Source organism: Pholcus phalangioides, unplaced genomic scaffold, assembly GCF_987345545.1.
Source record: "Pholcus phalangioides strain wild (caught in Gottingen) unplaced genomic scaffold, Ppha-v1.0 ptg000010l_1, whole genome shotgun sequence".
Lineage (NCBI taxonomy): Eukaryota > Metazoa > Arthropoda > Arachnida > Araneae > Pholcidae > Pholcus > Pholcus phalangioides.
The window spans coordinates 11,381,687-11,402,714 of NW_028301603.1; the positions used below are offsets into that span (position 1 = coordinate 11,381,687).

Here is a 21,028-nt window from a genome sequence, read left to right on the forward strand (position 1 = left end):
TACGTTTGTGGCAACTCACTTTACCCGATAGCTTATAAAATTTACCAAACTCTTGCGAGAAACACAGTGAATGTTGCCAAAGAGTATGAACACACGAATCATGGAAAACGCCATGTGCCCTTATCATCCCCTCCATGGTCACAGCTCCGCCCACACACACACGTGTACGCTTATGTATTCGACACTGAATATTTGCATATTTCTTTGGTGGCATTATTAGTACCTTTGGTTCAGTACTTTTTTGTGAAAATGGGCACAATGTGCAAATTCTCTTAATTTTGCACATGAGTACTTGGTGTCAGAGCAATGGGCAAAATGCCTAAGCTCTTCCTGCATGGGACACCACAGAAATGATAATGATCTATGTCGCCACTATTTTATAAACAACCCTTAAAATAAACTGAAAATTTGTGCTACAATTGCTGATGAGTCTTGTAATATTGAAATGCTCCCATCTAACCATGATTTAAAAGTCTTCATGCCACAGAATTCAAAACTAAATTCCCTCTTTTAATTGTATGAGGAAAAACCATAAACAATGGAACAAATTCAGTCTTTTACAATTCTTGTTCGGGTTCTTTTTCAAATAAAAAATACTCAGCGTTCATGCAGGTTTCTTCTTTTTATCTTCATATATCTTCAGAAGAATGGACTTGTACTCTTCTTCCTGCAGGAAAAAAAACCCTGTAATCCAATTTTATAACTCGTGTCATTGCCAAGAAAATCATGCAGTCAGGTGAATTTTAGCAAAACTATTGCCTCTGTGCTAGGTTCCAACACTCTCTTCAAAAATGTTCTCTTTCCAGGAACATAGATGGCCATAATTAAACTAGTAGTAAGTTGTCTATTCAGGTTCTAAGACCATTGCTTGTTTAGTTAGGCCTCAATGTTTCCCCAATACTAGTGGTTGGCATCTTCAGGAATTAGTAAAACTGGATCAAAAGTCAAATTTTCTAGAGTCTCTGGCTGAATTTACGCCCATGAGTGGCTTGGCCTACACTATTGTTTTCGGATCGATCCGTTGATTTTATCGCTGGAGGTGAATTGGGAATGCTTCTTAAGTTGGAAGAACCTGATTGGTTAAGAGATGCGGAGCTATCTGATTGGCTGTTGTCGTTATTCCGTTGCTGGATCTTGAAGGGGAAGATTCTCGTTCTTCTGAGAGCTGAGGTCTAGGATATGCTCAATTTTAAAGTTTCTTCTCTTCTATTGTAGATGTTTTTTGTGCAAAAGATAAATTCCTGGTGTTGATTACAGGAGTAATCCTGCGATCAGCGAATGATCACTGTAACCCTCACCTGTAATAGGAGCTCCTAATTCACGCTGTAATCAACACCAGGGATTTAAAGAATAATGTGCACATGTGGCCACGTTTACACTGGAACCACATAAAATATTTGTAGCCATAAGAATAAAAGAGCATGGGTGATGCTGCAGAATGGGCCAAACAGAAAAGTCCGCGCGGTGGTGCAACATGCCCTTATTAACAGCCACAGGTAATAGTTGATGTTGACCGTTTCTTTCCACACATCTACAGAGAAGCTATTGAAATCTACAAGTACAAAAATAGCTAGAGTGGAAGGGAAGAAACTGAAATTGAGCAGATCCTGGACTCCATGAACCATGAGTGGTGCTTATGGGGTTCCAACTGCAATCAGATACAGTGCATACCCACTTGATCTATACTCTGCCTATCCAAGACTGCCGTAGATTGGCAAAATTAGAGTTGTGAAATTATTAAAATTTCTGGTACCCAGGCGGGTTTGTTATCCTTCGGCAAAAACCTCCTGAGGATGAGCAGGGACTCATCAACTGATCATTAATCTTAACAGTTCAATGGCAGTGACATTATTCTACCTAAATATTCCAACAGAAGAGTATATTATATATGAGTAACTAAATGCTAGCTTACAAAAATAAAGCAGTACAGTAAACCTCGACTATCTGAACACATCAGGACTGAAGGGTGTTTGGAAAAGTGAAAAGTTCGGAAAATTGGTTTCGAAATTAATTCGATAATGCAAAGGAATAAGTTGAATTTCAGCAACAAACGATACCCCCTCCCCAGCAATAAAAACCGTAATAAGAACTGTCTTGTTGTCAAGAAGACTCACCCTTCCCTCTCATCAAGGCACAACCATAAGATTAATTCGTCAGACAAAAAGAAAGCAGGTAAATCTGCTCCTATTCACGCATTTGTTTGCTTGTCAATCGTTTATAACTACACAAACTATACCCGGATCCGCCCATACATCTATAGCTCATAGGTATGGGCATGTACAGTTGTTTGGAAATGGATTATATTGTACAATAGAATAAAGCAATTGAGCTGAGAGATAAGAGGATTCAAGTTCCAAGAAAATACCAACTGTTGAGTATCACTGACTACAGAAAACTGAAGATGAATTAGTTTGAAAAGATGTTTGGTTGACCGAGTTGTTCGGAAAATTGATGTTCTACTGTATTGAAAAGAGAGGTTAAATATAAATATTATTTACACTAATTATTATCAACCTAAGCTAATCCTCTTATTTTGTTCATCATTACATCAACAAGTAAACCGATCATCCCAAGATATGACTGTCAGCATTACTGCATCAAGAAAACCGAAAAGAAAGCTTACTATAATTTCATAATCATTTTTTTTCCTCAAAAAGAATTTTTATCAGGGCCAATAGTGGGCTAACCACTAAGTATATGCATAAAAAAACTTTGCAGCATAAATTCAATCTATATATGGTACAAAAGGCAAGAAACAATAGTGTAGGCTAAGCCACTCGAGGGCGTAAATATAACCTTTAGACTCCGGAAAATTAGACTTTCCAGTTTTATCAATTCTCCTGAAGATGCAATAACCAGTGTTGGGGGGAAACATTAAGGGCTAACTCAAATAGACGACCCACTTCTAACCCAAATTGACAATTTTCATCAAATGATGGCAACGAAAACCTTAACTATTTAAACTGGTACTGCTTAAAGGCATCTGTAGCTTGAAATATACTCCCAAAAACGTGGAAGATGTGAAGTTTTGTATGGGACTAATTAAGACATTGGAGGAAGAATTCCGGAAAAAAGAATCCTTTAGAAATCTCCCCAATGAGAGAAGGGAAATGTGACACTTTACGATGCTTAACTTTTTACTGGCCGAATTAAGATATCAATTGATTCTCTTAATATTTTTCTGCAATTTCCCATTCTGATCCTTTAGTTTAGAAATATCAACCATAAAATTCACAGAAAAAATGTTTTCTGGACTTGTCCATGTCCATAGAAACAACATTAAAATTAAAAACAAAAAAAATTAAATGTTATTCTTCCTTAAAAATAGGCAATTAAAAAAAATTAAATTTATAACAAATGTTAAAATGAATGAATCGTCGATAGTCTAATGTTAAATTCCTCTGGGTACAATGATATCCTTTATCTCTTTATAACAATATTTTTTTCAGGAGATTTTGAAACTGCAACAGCAATACTTTTTCTATGCTGCTCAAATAAAAATGCTCCCATAAATTTTTAAACTTGTCACAAAAATTAGTTATTCTGAAGACGTCATCAATATTTGGTCCGCCTGATCTCCGAAAGTGTTGGAAGGTTTCAGTATTGCTACTTTTTGTGTGATACACCAAAGAGTATTGTGATAAACCTCTTTACAGGGGCAATACATCCAACTTAATTTTGTTCATCAACTCATAAATTAAAATTTTTGCAGTGAATTAATACTCAAAAGTGCATTTCATGGTCGTACTAACAATGCCAATTTACAAAAGATGCCAACAGCAGCATAAATTTGATGGCACATGATGATAATGTTGCCACTCGATATACAACAATAATCCCTCTACAATATTTTTTCCTGATCCGCAGAATATTGTTATATCTATGTTTCACTGCAATTTAACATGAGCTGTGATGAACATTTCTTTCGAGATGTTACATTCAGCTGTAGAGGATGTTTTGCATATGAGATGCAATTCTTGGTTCACAAGAATGGTGGGCAGGGGCTTCAGGTGGGGGGGGGGGGCAAAGAACATATACTCAATGTATGCATATATATACCATTTTTAGTGTATTTTCAAAAGCCGGGGGGTGGGGGGCAACCTGCTTTATTTAGACCCGCCTAGAACTTGTGGGTGCTCGTCTTGATCTTTACACAGGCAATTTTTTCAATTTCTGAATTAATTCAGTGCATGCTCAGACCTATGCTCTAAATTACTGTGGAGCATGCACACCATCCCCGGCTATGATGCCGCTGGACAGTAGTGTATGCAGGATTTTCTTGAAAGGGGGAGTAAAGGTAACTTTTTACTGCAAAATGCACAATAATCTCAGCTCAAAGGGATGTTTACCCTTACCTTTGGGTACGCCCCTGATGGTAGGGATATTCAGAATGAACTTCAATGTCTTCCAAGCAGGGCTGGACCTTGAATCCTGCAAACTATGCAGCTGCGGAAAGTGCCAACTGAAGCGGGGCAATTTTTTATAACCAAATATTTTTTGCTTACATATGAAAAATGTCCAGAACCGGCCCTGTTTCCATGCCTGCAGCAAGAGAGAATGGGAAAGAGGAGAAAAGAGGAATGAAATGTGAGAAAATGAATGAATTATATGGAATCACATTGTTGAGAGTTTACTGCACTATGCAGTTTGATCCCCCCTTCGAAAAAAAATTTCTGGCTACAATCCTCATGTCTTCAGTTTAGTTTATCGCTGTAATTAATTTTTCGGTCCATTATAAGTCTGAGCATTGCAAAGTATGATTTCCACCTACCTGAAAAATTTGGAACTAATTTTTTTTTTTTAAATTTTTCTACCTACATCTGTTAGATCCAGCTACAGATGGCTCAGAGAAGTGTCAGTTCAATTATGATTACCTTATTCTTCAACATCAGGGTGGGAATGAGAAAATTGAAAAAATAAATAACGAGACATAATATACCTCTTGGAGCTGATTCTCAAGGAATTCCACAGTCCCCCTGTAGGCAAGGTAATGTGTACGAATGAAGTGGATGGAAACCCTTTAAAAAAAAGACTATTATTATAATTGTATCATCATGAATGGGCAAAGGGAAATGATAGATCAATTTCATTCCTACCATCAATGAGGGAGTCAAATGATATAATAAACAGGATGTTTCAAAACTCCTCACTCAAACGTTAGGGGCGTGATAGAATACAACTACCAGAACTTAAGTAGTTAAGAGCTAGATGGTGATACCTACTATACCATGAAATTGTGAGAAACAAGACAGACAGAGACAGAATAAAACAACACTGATGGATTTAAGGAAAATGTTTTATTCAGAAACCAAATTATGCAGAGTTGTTGGGTGCAATTGATGAAAAGCTCTCACTTCTGACACGTCTTGTCTGAAAACGTTATTGGTGAATTTTTTAGCTTCCACAGTGATCCACAGCGCATAGGACAAAGACTGCTTATCGGACTGCATATTCATTGGAATCACCCTCTAGAGCCAATTCCTCTTCCTTTGGCGACATCATTTTGGCTGGTACATGTCACAGCGTTCATGGATTACTTTGTACTCGACTACTGGATGGTGATAGCTATTGATTGGACTTGATCTTCATGATATATTTCTACAATTCGTCATCTCAGAATAGTTGATTCAACATTGTGTTCGCAACTAGAACATTGAACTTCTTGATTGACAAGAGAAAAGGAGATACTCGACAAGGTATGGACTTTGTTTTCCAGTGGGCACCACCCCTTTTGACTGTCTCAAATTATTGAATTAATTTTGTAAATTTGATTAGAAAGGATGTGTTAATCGAAGATGTTTTTAGCAAAACTGAAAATTTAATTATAGTTCCAATTAGAGAAATGTACGGTCTTAAACTTATTTAAAGAACTGTAATAAAGTGATTGAAGTGAAATCTTTGTGTTCCCTTGTTGTCTGCATTAACTTGAATATTTAGAACCTGAGCATGTAATCATGCGGGAGGTTACAATTTGTATTTGTCCAGTTGTGTTCCAAACCACCCTCCACCTTACGTATGCATTATGAGTTTTGAAACACCCCTATATATGTATTGACCACATCAATTAAAGTGTAAACATTCAGATACAACTTGGAGGTAGATTTTGGAAGGAAAATTGACAAGCCTCTGCGTTGAATCAAACCACCGTTCATTTCCACTCTTACAATCCGGAAGAGTGATGTCATAACACTTGTCATAAAAACACTAAAATTTTTTAAGCGTTCAATATGGGTTAAACTGTAATCAGCATGACTATACAATTTACTAAGTGAGGGTTCACATTCATGAATTGATTAAATAATCAAAACAGACGGAGCAATAATAATGATAAAAAACTGAACACAATTTCTGAAAACTCACATCAAGCTGAGAATCATTGTAATGACCAAGCCCGGAGACTGTATGAATTCCATGAATGATCCCAGAGCGGTTTCTGTCTCTATTACACTATGAGCCCACTCAATAACTTTGTCATAAGCAAACTTGTAGTGGATGAAAGGGCCACAAGTGGTTGAAGGCTCGATGCTAAAATTAGAGAAAAACATTGATACTGAATGTTTGTCTTGATATGACAATGTCTTAATTTTCATCTGAGAAGTAATAGATGCGCAAATGGTCAATAAGATATGTGTAAATCACTTCAAGTTGGATATTTCGGAAACTGAGATACACGTGAGTTAGTAAAAGACAAATGTTTGTGTCCATTTTGGACACAAAAAGAATTTTAGAAAAATATTTATACTTGTGCATGCACTTAGACATTGTTCACCAAAAAAAAAAAAAAAAAAAAAGTCATTAGATGTTTTCTCATCTATTTTAATTATTTGTTATCTATTTTAGTATTAAAAATTTTCATTTGATGTGCTTTTGTCCAGGTGATGCTTTGATGTGGAACCTACATCAGGTGTCCAAAGTGGAAATATTTTATTAATTTTCTGAATTTTATGAACTTGTTTAAAAATTATGAGGGATGAATGGAAAGTCAAAATATCAGGTAGAAATAGAGGCTAATCACTAATAGGTAAAAACTTCAATTTTGCACAGTATAATTTTGATAGTTTGTGTCTCGAGTTCCGAATAATCCAAGGTGCTGAATTCACTCTCAAAAAGTCTGTGTTTTTGCTTTTTATTTTTCCTAAGCCTTGCAATTCGAGATGCACAAATGTGGAGGTCAAGTCATATAATCAAGATCACTTTAACCCCATCAAAGGTATAATTTATTTTACTGATCCACATATTAGTTTTTTTTATGAGAAGTCTTCCTCCTGCTTTTGAGCATATTCAAGCAGAGCCAGGGGGAGGGGGCAAGAGGATATTGCCCTGGGCAGCAAAATTTAGAGGCGGAAAGAAAACTCCATTATAAAATCATGTTTTATAATGGTGAGGGCAGCAAAATCTTGTTTGCCACCCCCAAAAATCCTAGTTACAGCCCTGCGTGCAAGTGCCATCTTCACCCCCCTTAGTTCCAAGAACAATTCAAAAGACAATCAATATTTTTTCTGGAGAATATAAACTCCATTTGTATTCTTTCATTACCTTGAATTAGACAACAGGAGGAATAAAAAAAATTTTATTTCAAACACACTCCAAAACTTGAGCAAAAGAAGGATCTTCGACACTGCCACTTACTAACCTTGAACTGACAATGGGAAAAGGGAGGGGAACAGGTACGAATAAAGAATTTTCCATCGAGAAATCAGCTTTACAAAACGTTTGGGCTCATCATTGCTGAAATAAGAGGTTTTTATGGAGGCAAGATATCTCATAGATACTACTGAAAAGGTTAACTGAACATTTTGGAAAAGAGACAAAAAGCCATTAACAGTGAAGACATTATTTGTGATAGCGTTGAATGTTAGAACAAAGCTGCAGCAATATAGTTAAAAAAAAGACCTCTTTGTGTTAAAAATAAGAAATGCAAGAAGGCATCTGTGTTAGAAATTTGACTAAGGCATACGGAAAAAATCATTTAATGAACACACAAAATCAACTTACAACAATATCTTGTATGCAGCATTGAACAAGCAAAATATGAAAGATATCAGCAATAATGACAGGAAGAAAATGTTGGACACCTTGCAGCTGAAATGTTGTTTCGACGGCATGTAACACCAGGAAAGGCTGTGTTTCATGATGTAGAAGTTCAAAACAAAGATGAGAAGAATAACGACTGGCAGTAATGGCACATAAAATGTTCCGACCCTAAAAATGAAAAAAAAAAGCATCAAAATTAAAACATACACAAAAATTATGTGTCAGTTAGGGCAAGAAAGAGACACAAATACTGCATTCCCCCGCACTAGCTGAAATGTCATGAAATTTGAGTCACTGATTCCAAATCATTCTTAAATACATGGATTCTAAGAGTAGACTGAATTGGTTGATTTGAACCTTGTCTGTTCTCTGCATTTTAGGATCCTAGCAGTTTTACAAACTACCTTCACATAGTTCAAACTTTGTTTGCTTTTGCCCTAACCAATCTTGATTTATTAAAAAATGTGAAATACTAAGCATATTTGTTTGTGCAGAACAGTGTTTCTCAAAGTATGCATTGCGGCTCCTAGGGGCGCTGCCAACATTCGTTATGGGCATTGCGCAGAGCTGAAAATATTGATGTGTGTGCTTATTTATGCTTTGAAGTGGTTTTTTTATGCATGTAAAATACTTACTAAACTATATTAGGAAGCCACAGATGAATCATGAATAAAGCAAGGGAGCAGCAAGTGACAAAAGTTTGAGAACCACTGGCAGAGACTATAGAAACATGCGGGGCTGCAACTAGATACTTTGTCCGCTGGGTCGAGCAAGCATTTTGGCACCCTGTGTAATGTAGAAGAAGTTGAAGGGTGAATTCGACTCCCCCCCCTCTATTCAAGCGTCTGGGGCACCAGACTCGCCTGCTTGCCCCTAGTTATGGCCCTGAAAACGTGTATGCAGGCTGCAAAATATTTTATATCAAATGATCTTGTGTGTAAAATTGGCAAAATCAGAGCAAAAAATTGAAGAATTGCACAGCAAAACATGTAATTCAAAAAAGCGACAGCATATTTCTTTAATCTCTACACATACAGAAAAACGTGCATAACAGTGTATCTTTTTCTGTATTTTGTATTAGGCTCACGATCTAAGGTGTATTTATGGAGGGCTTAGTAGTTCAGAGTGACAAGTTTGGAGGAGCGGCAGATTTGAGGAATGAATGATATTAAAGATAATGATAATAAAGAAAATGATCAGAATGGAAGAAGCGTGGTAAAATATCTATAGTCCACAGACAGTGAAAGTGATGCTTAAATCAGCCTCTGCCTATAGATGGGGGGGAAAGGTTGAATCAGTAAGTGATAGTACTGACCTAGAGAGTGTGGAAACCATGTGGTGTGTGACCAGAACAGTGTGCAAGCATGCAAGCAAACAAAAGGGTGACCTAGAGAGCGAAGGACAAAATCAAGGACTGAAAAAGTAACCCAGGGAGCGAGGAAGCAGCTCAGTAAACCACAAAAATGGTGACTTAAAGAGAAAGGGATGAGGTCACAGAGTGACCAAAAAAAGGGACCAAGAAAATGTGCTAGTAAGTGAGTGACTTAGAGACAGATACATATGTATAGGATCATGGGTCTACTGTGTGAGAGCTAAACGAGTTTTATCTGGCGCAGTAAATTTGAGGAATGAGTGGTCAAGACTATAATGGGAGAAAAATGGTAAAATTTGTATAGAGAGACCACAGGCAGAAAAACAATGTTATTGAATTCTTGGGCAAAACACATTTATTAGAGTTAAAAGAAATTATATTATTCAGATTCACCTATTTATTAGGGCTTTATATAAATTAATATTTGTTCTTTTGAATGTATTCTCTGATTCTTATCAAACCTCAATTTTCCCAGTATGCTACGAATGGACCAAATTCCACCATTCAAAAAGCTGGTGTCCTCCCGATTTTTATGGCATGTCGGCTAATGCAGGGGTATGCTATTTGAGAACCACTGGGTTAAGGGAAGCCATACTTGTTTGTATCATTTCCCTCGTTTGTTCGCCAATGCACAGATTCATCATTTTGATCTGAGAGTATAATTCGAGAAACTTACCAAATTAATGTTTGATAAAAGATAAGATCCGTGATGTGAAAAGCCACATTGAATTCTGGGAGGATGTCTCTGAGGGCACTACGAAGATGAAACAATTGCACAAAGAACCATAGAATACCAAAGAAGCATAGCAAACCCAAAGTGTCAATAAAAAAGTTGACGACTGAAATCCTGTAGATCTCTTTGCCTTCGGAATTTTCAAAGCAATTCTGCAAGGAAAATCATTATGTTTAAGGCTGAGATTACGTTATATAAGTTTTGCAAAACTGAAAAAAAAAAAACAACCAATAAGCCTATTGGTTACATTTGAGCTAATGTAACCAACTTGCTTATTGGTTGTATTTTTCAAGTGTTATAAATGAACTTCTATCAAACTTTTAGTGTAATTCCAGCCTAATTCAAAATGCAGAGTTTGCCTATAATCAATAAAAATGTTTAATTATGCTTAGATAGATTAAAGATATATATAAACTTGAATGTGAATTCTGGCCCCATGGAGCAGCCAATTAGATCAGAGGTAGCTGCAGACTGATCAATCATGTGCGTATCATTATGACTTCACATTTTGAAGTCTCAGGTTCGATTTCACTACAGGCAGCACAGTGGTGGTAAGCTGTGGTTGTTTCTCCAGCATTGGGGTGTGATGGCAAGCCAGTCTTTCATTAAAAAAAAGCCTCTGAACAGAGAGCAATCAGACCAACAATATTTCAATTCACACAGAATATATACAAGCTATTTGAAAATTTGTCATTTCAAAATTTGAATACAGGGTGATTCTAATTCATGGGACAAACAAAAAGAAATACAATCCAAAGGCGCATATGCACCCTCAAATGGTTGATAGCACATATCGCAGGAAATCCGTCGGGAAAATATGATTTATTTTTGGTGAAGTGCTATTGTGGACTCTGTAAATTAAACACCACATATAAACAGGTTTAAAGTTTATAAAATGAATTGGTGGCAATGTTGAAAGTCTCACAACATAAAAAGGATTAAAAAAAAGAAAAAACACAATATTTAAAATTTAATTACAATCTCCCGGGAAAAGGAAAAAGGGGGGGGGGCAACATTTCAAAATATAGGATGTATCCTAACCCTGAGATATTATTCCACAAAATGAGTGGAAAAAGTTTTTGTGCTTCAGAGAGGCATGCGTAAGAGTTGTGGAAAATGTTTTGTTAAGAAAAGTTACAAATGGATTGTTTGCCTCAAATACATATGTAAGTAAATAAAACTTATCTGAAGATATGTATTTATGCAAACCTGGCAGTTCAGTGGTTAGGGAGCTAGCTTCTGACTATGCAGGCCTGGGTTCGAATTCCAGTTCGGGCATGGATTGTCTACTAACACTAATTCTTTGGACAGATTGTAATGATCTCTTGGGAATACCTGCTGATAACATTTTAAAAATTCAACGTCCAATTGATTTGAATTGTTTTGAGTTGGTTTTGAAATTTAACTTCATTCTTTTTATTGCCTAGAATGCAAATAATTAATTTTTTCCCTAGAATCAAATTCCACTCACAAAGAACAGTGCCTTGGAGTTTGTTATAATAAGATTCTACTGCATCTTACAATAGAACAACAGCTCTCAAAGCAGGACTTCAGGACAGCAAAAATATTGAAATGGCCATCCTGCCAAAAAATATTTTCCAGCAGGTCTTCAAAAAGTAGCAGAAATGCTTTGATGGGTGCATCCAGTCACAAGCAGTAGCGTATGCTGGATTTTCTCTACGGCAGGCGATTTTCATTTCTTACCGAAAAAATATACCATAATCTTGACTCAATGGGGGGGGGGGGAATTAACTCCAACTTCCCCCTTCCTTTTCGCATATGCCCATGGTCACAAAAAAGACTACTTTGAAGGCGATCCATATCAATAAGCTGAGAACTTGGTTAAGAGCATTTTTGTGTCATTTCTGAAACTCTGATTGCACCTTGAATATAAAATTCAATAAAAAAAATGCATGGAAAAACATAGAATTCAAAAAATGTAATACAGGACTTCCACTCAGATTAGAAAAAGTTGGCCTAAAAAATGGAACGGGGAGGGTAATCCCCTTAGCACCATAATCATAGCATAATAAAAAAAAGTCCCTCAAATTTTTTTTTTATTTCAAAAAATTTTTTTAATGAATTTTTTTTTTCTGCAACACTATTTCTGTATCCTGAAAGATTGATTGAAGCCAAAGCAAAATGACAGAAATGACTTGGTTACAAAAACAATTTTGGCCAAAACACATAATTTTTTCTGTCTCTCACAATATATATTACATTTTTTTTACAGTTTTCCACAGTCCAGTCTGTCAACTCTCTTCGACAATGCGCACACAGCAAATTATGAAAACATGAGTTTTTAAGAATGATGCTTTTTTGAGACCACATCAAAAACACAGTAAAACATGAGTAAATTACTGGGTCTGATGTAAATAAAGTGAACTGGATGGCTTTACTGCGTTCTTCACCCTTTTTTTTAAAGGGACTTTTTAATATTTTTTACATTTTACTGTCCAATGCCAGTGTAATCGTTTTTGACAAATAAAGCACTTTAATTTCTAGCTCTTTGCTGAGCATTGCAAATATGTTTATGCCTCTTCATGTCTTAAAATACAAAAGACAATTGAATGCATTTGGGTAGCATCAGAATCACCAAACATATAATAAGCCTATGTATCCAACTGCTTTGTAATGCAAACCATTGTTTCTTCTATGCACAAAATGTGCACCATAATTTTGAATGATGAATGTTAGTTACTGTCCAAGCCCATGAAGTAGTAGATACAAGATTAATTTTTTCATCCAGACAGAAGTTTTTGATGACTATTCTACTAGTTGAATCCTTAAACTAAGCAAATGAAAAAATAATTAACCAAATGGTCCACACACACCCCTCAAATAACCTTACAAACGATACAATTTTTTCTTTGGCGGAATCATTAATTACAATTTATAACATTTATAATGTTCGGCAATATAAATCGATGATTTCCTTCTCAATTAAAATCAATTACACCAATCTTACTGATAGGATTTAGTAAAAAAGTAGGACAAACATACCACATTTTACCAAAAAGTATGACCAGTGGGAGCCCTGTGTAATACAAAAAAATTCTTTTCACCACATACTATACATACTATTTTTCCTTTAGTTGTCTCTCCAACATGAGCTCCGGGAAGCCAGAAGTACAGCAGGATAACAAGCATCCCTAGCCTAAATGCAAGTGTTCTAGTGCAAAGAATAAAAAGAACTTATTAAAATCTCGGATAGAACGTTAAAGCAAACATCAAAAAAATTCCTTTGCATCATAAGATATTCTTTTCCGTATTATACTTTTCTTAAACACCAAGAAAAGCTTATGCAATTTAAGAGAATGTAGCCACAAGAAAAATCATATAGTCTACTGTATTCCTACTTTTAGGAAAGAAATTTTTCAAAATAATTTTTACTATTTAGAGCGGAAATTATACAAGGTGATTCACTACCAGTGCGACAAACTTGCAGGAGAGGTAGGGGGGCACAAAACCGAATCGGAATCACATAGCATTGCAGAGTCAGAAATTACTTCCACATGAGCTAGGGTCAGAAGAAGCAAATAAGATAAGAACAGAAACATGTTAGCATAATATAAAGCATTTTAATGACGAGTTTTACGCATTGGAAAAATGCATACATGCTACAGAAGGTTTTCGAAATTTCAACCACGAGCACTCACACAGGTTTTGCATTGGCACCACATAGAATCCCTAACATTCTATTAGATTCCTGGCAAGTCTCGGATCTCCCCGGCAGCTGCATAGATGTGAGCAATTAGGTTTTCAACTGATTCAACAGGGGATCTCGTACACTAATAACTTGATATAACCCCAGCAGAAGAAGTCCAGGCATGATAAGTCTGACGATCTAGTAGGACAATGAACGGGACTACACGACTGATCCAATAATGTCGAAACGTAACATTTAGGTGTTACTGGACATCATTGGTGTAATGGGCGGGAGCTTCATCATGCTGGAACTACATTGAGTGGTGCAACAACTGAGGAACATGTACTTCTTCGATAAGGTCAGGCAGGACTTTGCAACCAATCAATAAGTTTAATTCCCGAATTCTTTTTATGATCCACAGACAATCAATTGAAAAAAAACAAAACAAACAATATTTTCAGCCAGAAGAAAAAATATTTATTTTTAACCATTAAATTTCCCTTTCCTTCTTTTGTTTACATTTCAAACATGAAAAAATGATCATAAACTATGAATCACAAAACAGCTCACTCATTGCCCATAAAAGTAACAATGAACTATCTCACCAACATGAAGTCTCCCTAAGTTATCGATTTTAGCAGCATATTCAAATCAGTACGTTCAGTTCGTAGTTGGTTCATCAGATGATCCTCCATTCCAACAAATACCTCCAAGAATCTAAGCACGATATCCAGCTCAAGTCAGGACGGTTGTTTTTTCCCCAGTGAGAAACATGAGCACAGAAACAACTTTAAAATGGCCCAAGTGATGAAGACAGTAATGAGATAGACCGGAGGAAGAATCATTGTAAGTATGGCAAGACTGGACCTCCACTGGAGATTAGTGCACCAAGATGCAAACTAATTTATTATTTCATTTTAATCCTCAAGCTTTAACGACCAAAAGGTCAAATGCTATGTTAAACTCAAGTCATGATTATAGACAGATAATGGAAATAGCAGTCACGTATGACTTCGATCGCAAACAATATTTATATCTCGGATCATGGACAATCCTCTAAGCACAGCTGACCCACCGTAACTTTCCATCTCAAAATGAAATATGACATTAAATTCATTTGCATATTTCTACATAAGAAAATATTGCCAATTGGAAACACTGATCGACCAATCAGCCGCAATTGCAGAATAACCATCGCGATCGATTGCCAAAAATCGGACAAAGTAGTTTTTTTTTAATGTATTTCAGCATTATTTTAAGAATTATTTGAAAAATACATATATATTTAGAGACCTTTCAACATTTGGTAACATGGATGATGTTACAACTTGCTGCCAGAAGATGAAGTATTCCTTACCGTCCAGACAAGGGGGAAGGAGGTAAGGTCCAATTAGGTGTTCTCTGACAATGCCGGCCCAAACATTTACAGAGGAACAGCTTTGAAGTGCACGTGTTCACGTACTATGGGGTTCTCCAAAGAACACAAATGGTAATTATGTGGATTGAAGGTTGCCTCTTTTGTAAAACTTGCCTCATCTGTGAACAAAACAGATGCGAAAATGTAGGGTCTGCTTGCACTCTGTTGAAGAAACCAAGTAGCAAAATGCCTCCGGTGTTGATAATCCTCATGCATCACTACTTGGACATGCTGCAAATGGTATGGACTTATTTGGTTTGCTGACAGTATCTTCCATATGGGGAGTTGGGAAATACCCAATCGTTGGGCTATCGCTTGAGTACTTGTAGTTGGATTTCTTTTTGCAAGATGTAGGACATTCTCCTCACTGTCTGGCATCCTCATTGATTGCTGTCGATTCATGGTAGCTCTCTTGAAACAACCATTCTCACATAACTGTCTGTGCAGACGTGCAAAGATCATATGATGAGGAGCATGCCTGTTTGGGAAACGTTCCTGGTACAAGTGCAGAGTTGAACACCTGTTACAGTCTGCAATTCCATACGGGAAGTGCATGTCGACCAATTCAACCTTTGAATATTCGTCCATCCTACTCACTCAGTGTCTGGTTCTCAAATGCTGGTTTCCAGTGGGATGGTTATGCAATTGAACTCCTATACAACACCCTCTACCGCATGAAAAAGCTATTTCATACCCTGCAATGCTATGTGATTCTGAATCGTCTTTGTACTCCCTACCTCTCCTGCAAGTTTATCCCACTGGTAGTGAATCATTCTGTATAATTCATTACTACTGGAAACATAGAATATGCCTTCATACATAGTGATTATAGAAAAAATTTATTAAGCTCTGGGACGGACTGATTGGGTCTCTAAGAGCTGCAGAGCGCAAGTTTTCTTTTGTTTTGTTCTACTGTCTTATTTTATATATTATTTGTGTATGCTATATTTTATATAAAAAAAACAGCATTTAAAGCATTATTTAAATTACTCATTTTAATAGACGATGCACTCTTATTTTTGCATTTAGGAGAAATTATTGCCCTCTAGATAGTAAATATGTTCCTCATAAATTCATTTTATTTTTTTTTTACATATGAAATGAATTGATTTGAATTGAGAGGGTGGGAAAACCACTATCTGTTGATCAATTTGAAATAGTCAAAGCTTTGCATACCTGAAAGCAATGAAGTAAATCTTGATCCTATCTGACAGAAACTCTTCGTTCCTAGTGAGGAATGTGACCAAATAGTGTAAAGTCAGAACTGAAAATGAGGCATAAATAGCTATTGAGAGTTTGTGAAATAGTCCGATTTCCTCCTGTAAATGAGAAAATTACTTAAATATTTGTCTAAAAATTCATCAACTGAAAAATGCCGGATGTATAGACATCAGCGCTGTAAATAATTTACACTGAAAGTTCTTGAAAAAGTATACAAGCAAATTGCAATCAAATCAATCGTGTTTGAGAGCCGCTTTTCGATATAATACTGAAAACCATCAAGTAACCTACCCAAACATAAAAAGACTGATATAAGCCTCCCTAATCACCAACTCAAGGAAAAAGAGAATATGAGAATAAAATGGGCCATCTCCATCAAACTCCTCTTTGGTAACAACGATCCCTAAGTGCAAAAAACAAGCACGAGGCATCACCAGAGGGCATGAATGAAGGAGCACCATGAGAGAATGTATAAATAGCCAAGGAAATTGCTGGTCCATTGTGTTTTAATTTTCTTCAAAATGACAATCAAAAAGACGTATGACATGTCATATGATTTCAAGTTGAGGTAGGTTACTATTTACACACAAGTCCTAAGGTAAGTTACTATTAGGCGCGAGTTATGCCAGACCCTGTTCTGATTAAGTTGTTAAATGATAAATCCAACAGAAAAATCGAATGAAAGTTTAAATACACTGACATTTTGGCAGGTTAAAGGAGGGGTCGTTTTCAAAAGGAGTAAAATGTTACCAAATTTTCCATCATATAATTTGCAGATGTTATAATAAAAAAACCATCAGAATTCTTTATACAGATTCTGCTGTATCGTATCTGCAGTTTTTTTCCCTGCAAGGTTTGAATAGGAATAAATATTGAAAGAATTGTAGAAAATAATTTTTCAAAGATTTAAAGAGGATTTATAGATGAGAGTAAAAAAAAAAAAACCAACATTTTGTGAAAAAAAGCATGACCAATATTCCCTTCCATTCTTTAAGATTTCATTATTCGAGATGAAATTTTCATATGTGGATGATATGCCTCTGCAAACTACAAAACAATAATTTTTCCTCAAAGTAGCAAAATTGGCATCGGTGGATTATATGCCACTACACACTGTATGCAAGGAATTATGGTACTTGAACATAGTCTTCGGCATCTTGACTTGATCAGCAATCGAAGCAATTCTATACATCTAGGAGTCTGGCCCTCCCTGATGTATCTCTAGACTTCCCTCTCCCCTGCTTCACACCAATAATCACTGACAGATGGGAAAAGCAAGCACCGAGCAACAATTATTTTGGTACAGAATCATATACTCTAGTGGCAACAGAAAAAGTGAAAAACCAGATTTTTATGAAGGAAAATTTCTGAAAATAAAGAAAACCACTTCCCTACAACATTAATTGTTTTCTTTTATAGATAAGATGATAAAATGAATAATAACGACTACCAGAATGACAAAACGGCTCAGTTGATCATAGAGGATGCATAAAATGAAGACGCTCAGGCTCAGCATCAAAGTATACATGACTACCACTTGAATGATCTCTAGATTAGTGTATCCATCTCTGAAACTTTCTCTGGCTTTTTCCTTATGCAGAAGTCCCTGGAGAAAAAAAAAATTAAAGCTAGAATTCTTTATTTTTTGTTGTGTAGGATAAGCAAACATACAGAGAAAAAAAATTATTGTTTAAGCAGGTTTATATCTATGGGTCTTGGCATGATTTAAAAAGTTCAAAATTATAAATACAAAGTTAATGATGGAAGTTTGTTGATTATATAAACATCCAGTTAAATTATGCAATTTTCCCATCCTTCCTTCTCTCAAAGTAAGACCTCATACTCTTCCAACAAATGAGATCAGATTAGAATTGGAAATTTTCTCATTGCTTCCTAGTCCAACAAGGCTGTCTGAAGACTTAACGGCTGTTTTTATTAGGGCCTGCGAAGAACACTTCATATGGTGGCATATATATGTTCATATATACACTTCTGTGGTGGCAAACCCTTTCATATACTAACAAGTATACAAATAGACAAATATTACCGAGGCCTTGGTGTGACAACACTGTATACTGGGGGCTGAAAAGTACCTTCCTATTGTAGTAAAATATTAATATAATTGATAATTAGTTTTTTGAAAGCTCTTAATTCATTTTCATATTTCATTTCATTTGGCAGGTTATTAGAATATAATGGAGCCAAATATGTGAATTACTTTTGGGTTAATGTTTTTTTATAGGTTGTATAATATTATATTGGAAACCTTGATGGAGACGTGTGTTTGTGGGGGGGGGGGGTGCATTGCTTGATTTCAAACCAAGTAGGATTTTTATAAATAAACATTAGACTTCTGTATATATACAGTTTCTCAATAATAAACCTATAGTCTGATTTATAATTATAGGAATGGAAATTCCTATAATTATAAATTATATTCTCCCTATGGAAATTATAATTATATTATAATTTCCATAGGGAGTCCACAAGACTCAAAGAAAAATAAAACTGCTGTTAGTCAAAAGGATTTATACTATGGGGGGAAAGAAAATGGCTAGCAATTATAAATTCAAGTTTTGTGTCAATCAGTCAGGAAAGATAAGTACTAGATAGAATGAATAAATAACATGAATATATATTGTCTGTCTATCTTTGAGTGTTCTGCCATGCAATACACACGAATGATATATTTTCATTTTTTAATATTTCAATAGAATTCAGGTTACTTTCGAATGCGATTGCCTTGACATAATTTTTTTTTTCATTTAACAAAAAGTAGTGGCAATAGGTCATAAAGTAATCACTAAAAATCATAAACATAACCTAGTTACCTTCATGGACACACATACATTCTGCTGCTTTCTTAATGCAGCTTTTTGTGTTAATGTACTAAAATCCCAAGAATTGAAGACTTCATTGCAGAAAGGATTGCTTGAATAGGAGCTGATCGTACTAGCATGACGAAACTGCATACATAAACTGTCAAAATGCAAAAAAAGAAACCACAACTCAATGTCTATTGATACACTTTGATACAGCAATACAGCGTTTACCAATAATATATGATGAAAATATATGATAGAAATTAGACAAACTTGGGTTCATTAAATATATTTAAAAAGTTTTTGAAAAAAGTCTGTATTCATCTCAACCACAGTTGACACTCGTTTCTACTAATAACTCGAGTGAGAGTTTAACAATTTCATCAAGAAGTTATCCATCAAAATGTTCATGACACTGAATCTGTGAGGTTTGCTTCAAGTTTCAAAGGCAAATAGGAAGTGGGTGGGGGGGGGGAATGCATCACCTTGTTTTCGGTGAAATATATGCTGGGTTATGTCAGTAGTCAGAGCATGGGCTGAGAATAGGGGGATGGGGGGGCGTCAAAGGTGGAGTCGACTGATCTAATGTATATATGAATTGACATCATCATCATCGTGCCCCCCAGCAATAATGACAGTGCCCCCAGAGACTTCCAAGTCTATTTCCGCCTATGAGTCAGAGTGGAGAGATAGATGGTTGCTGTGTGCAGGACTGTAACTAACCATTCCCGAGCAAGAATTAGCATTTAGGCCCCTTCTGACCCATTCTTGGACACAGAGAAAGACTCATTTAGGCCCATTCTGGGCTCTCCTTCCAAGTGGGCTCTGTGCAGTGCACCTGCCTAGTTATGGCACTGGCTGTGCGATACGAAGTGTTGTTGTCATGAAGTGTTGACCAACAATTTCCCAGTGCCATTTTTAACATCATGGGCAACCCCCTACAAGTCTGACACAATTGATGTTAATTGCTATTCAAGGACATAAGAAGATCCTCATACACAGAGGGTTCTAAGCTATGCCAAGAACCCTCTGTGTATGAGGGTTCACAATTGTCTTTACATAATTGTTTGCTTATTTACCACCTAACAGCTAGAGATTGTTTGAAATTTGTTACCAGACAAACATTTAACTTTGTTATTTCCGTTGTCATGAGTGTAAGTGATATTAATATTTTTTTAGGGAAGAAAGTTTGATTTCTTTTGTATTCATACCTTGGTACTCAACTGTTTCAGAAATCAACACCTGCTTCATGGTTCTCGCTGCATTCTTCCTGATTTACGTGAAAATATCTTGCCAGCTTTGCTGGCGCCATTATTCTTTCCACATATTATAACAAAATTAGCTTGGTACTTCTTAATATCTGCAATCTTTGTAAGTTCCAGAATGAATTATTAACAAGCAGGCTGTAACTAAGCAGAGGCAACCAAGGCAGTGCCCAAGGACCCAGAGTTACAAGTTGATTTGAGAAGTTATATCAAGCATAGGAAAACTAATATCCAGGCAGTTGGCTTCAGGCAACTGTATAGAATGTTATAGGATGAACATAGGTTCGGTATTCTAAAAATTTCACATAATATTTTTCATAAGCAGAATATCGAATGTAGACAAAAAAAATACTTGCCTGCAAGAGATGAAAATGAGATTTACTATGAAAAGTGCTATATTCGCCAACATGTAGCTCACAGGAAAATCATACAGCGTTTTAATCCCAAAGTATCCAGGAAATGAACCATTATAATAACTGCTATAATACAACAAGGTGTTTTCGAGGCTACCCTGT

The 21,028-nt window shown here is 35.9% G+C and overlaps 1 protein-coding gene across 3 annotated transcripts in view; it reads right to left on the reverse strand.

Moving 5' to 3' along the window:
- Window positions 1–491: 491 nt before the first annotated feature.
- LOC149080921 (transmembrane channel-like protein 7) overlaps window positions 492–21,028 on the reverse strand; it is a 38,101-nt gene continuing 17,564 nt past the window's right edge. Inside the window, exons 8-17 of one of the 3 annotated variants that reach the window (XM_089237611.1) lie at window positions 20,870–21,024; window positions 19,258–19,405; window positions 17,877–18,032; window positions 16,382–16,524; window positions 13,221–13,311; window positions 10,083–10,291; window positions 7,996–8,202; window positions 6,361–6,525; window positions 4,940–5,018; window positions 492–667 (exon numbers count right to left, since the gene is read on the reverse strand). In XM_089237611.1, coding sequence (XP_089093737.1) covers window positions 605–667; window positions 4,940–5,018; window positions 6,361–6,525; window positions 7,996–8,202; window positions 10,083–10,291; window positions 13,221–13,311; window positions 16,382–16,524; window positions 17,877–18,032; window positions 19,258–19,405; window positions 20,870–21,024 — 1,416 coding nt within the window. In that variant the 3' untranslated portion in view covers window positions 492–604. Of the gene's footprint in view, window positions 668–4,939; window positions 5,019–6,360; window positions 6,526–7,995; window positions 8,203–10,082; window positions 10,292–13,220; window positions 13,312–16,381; window positions 16,525–17,873; window positions 18,033–19,257; window positions 19,406–20,869; window positions 21,025–21,028 lie in introns of all 3 variants that reach the window. The other 2 variants (XM_089237612.1, XM_089237610.1) reach the window with 2 other exon arrangements.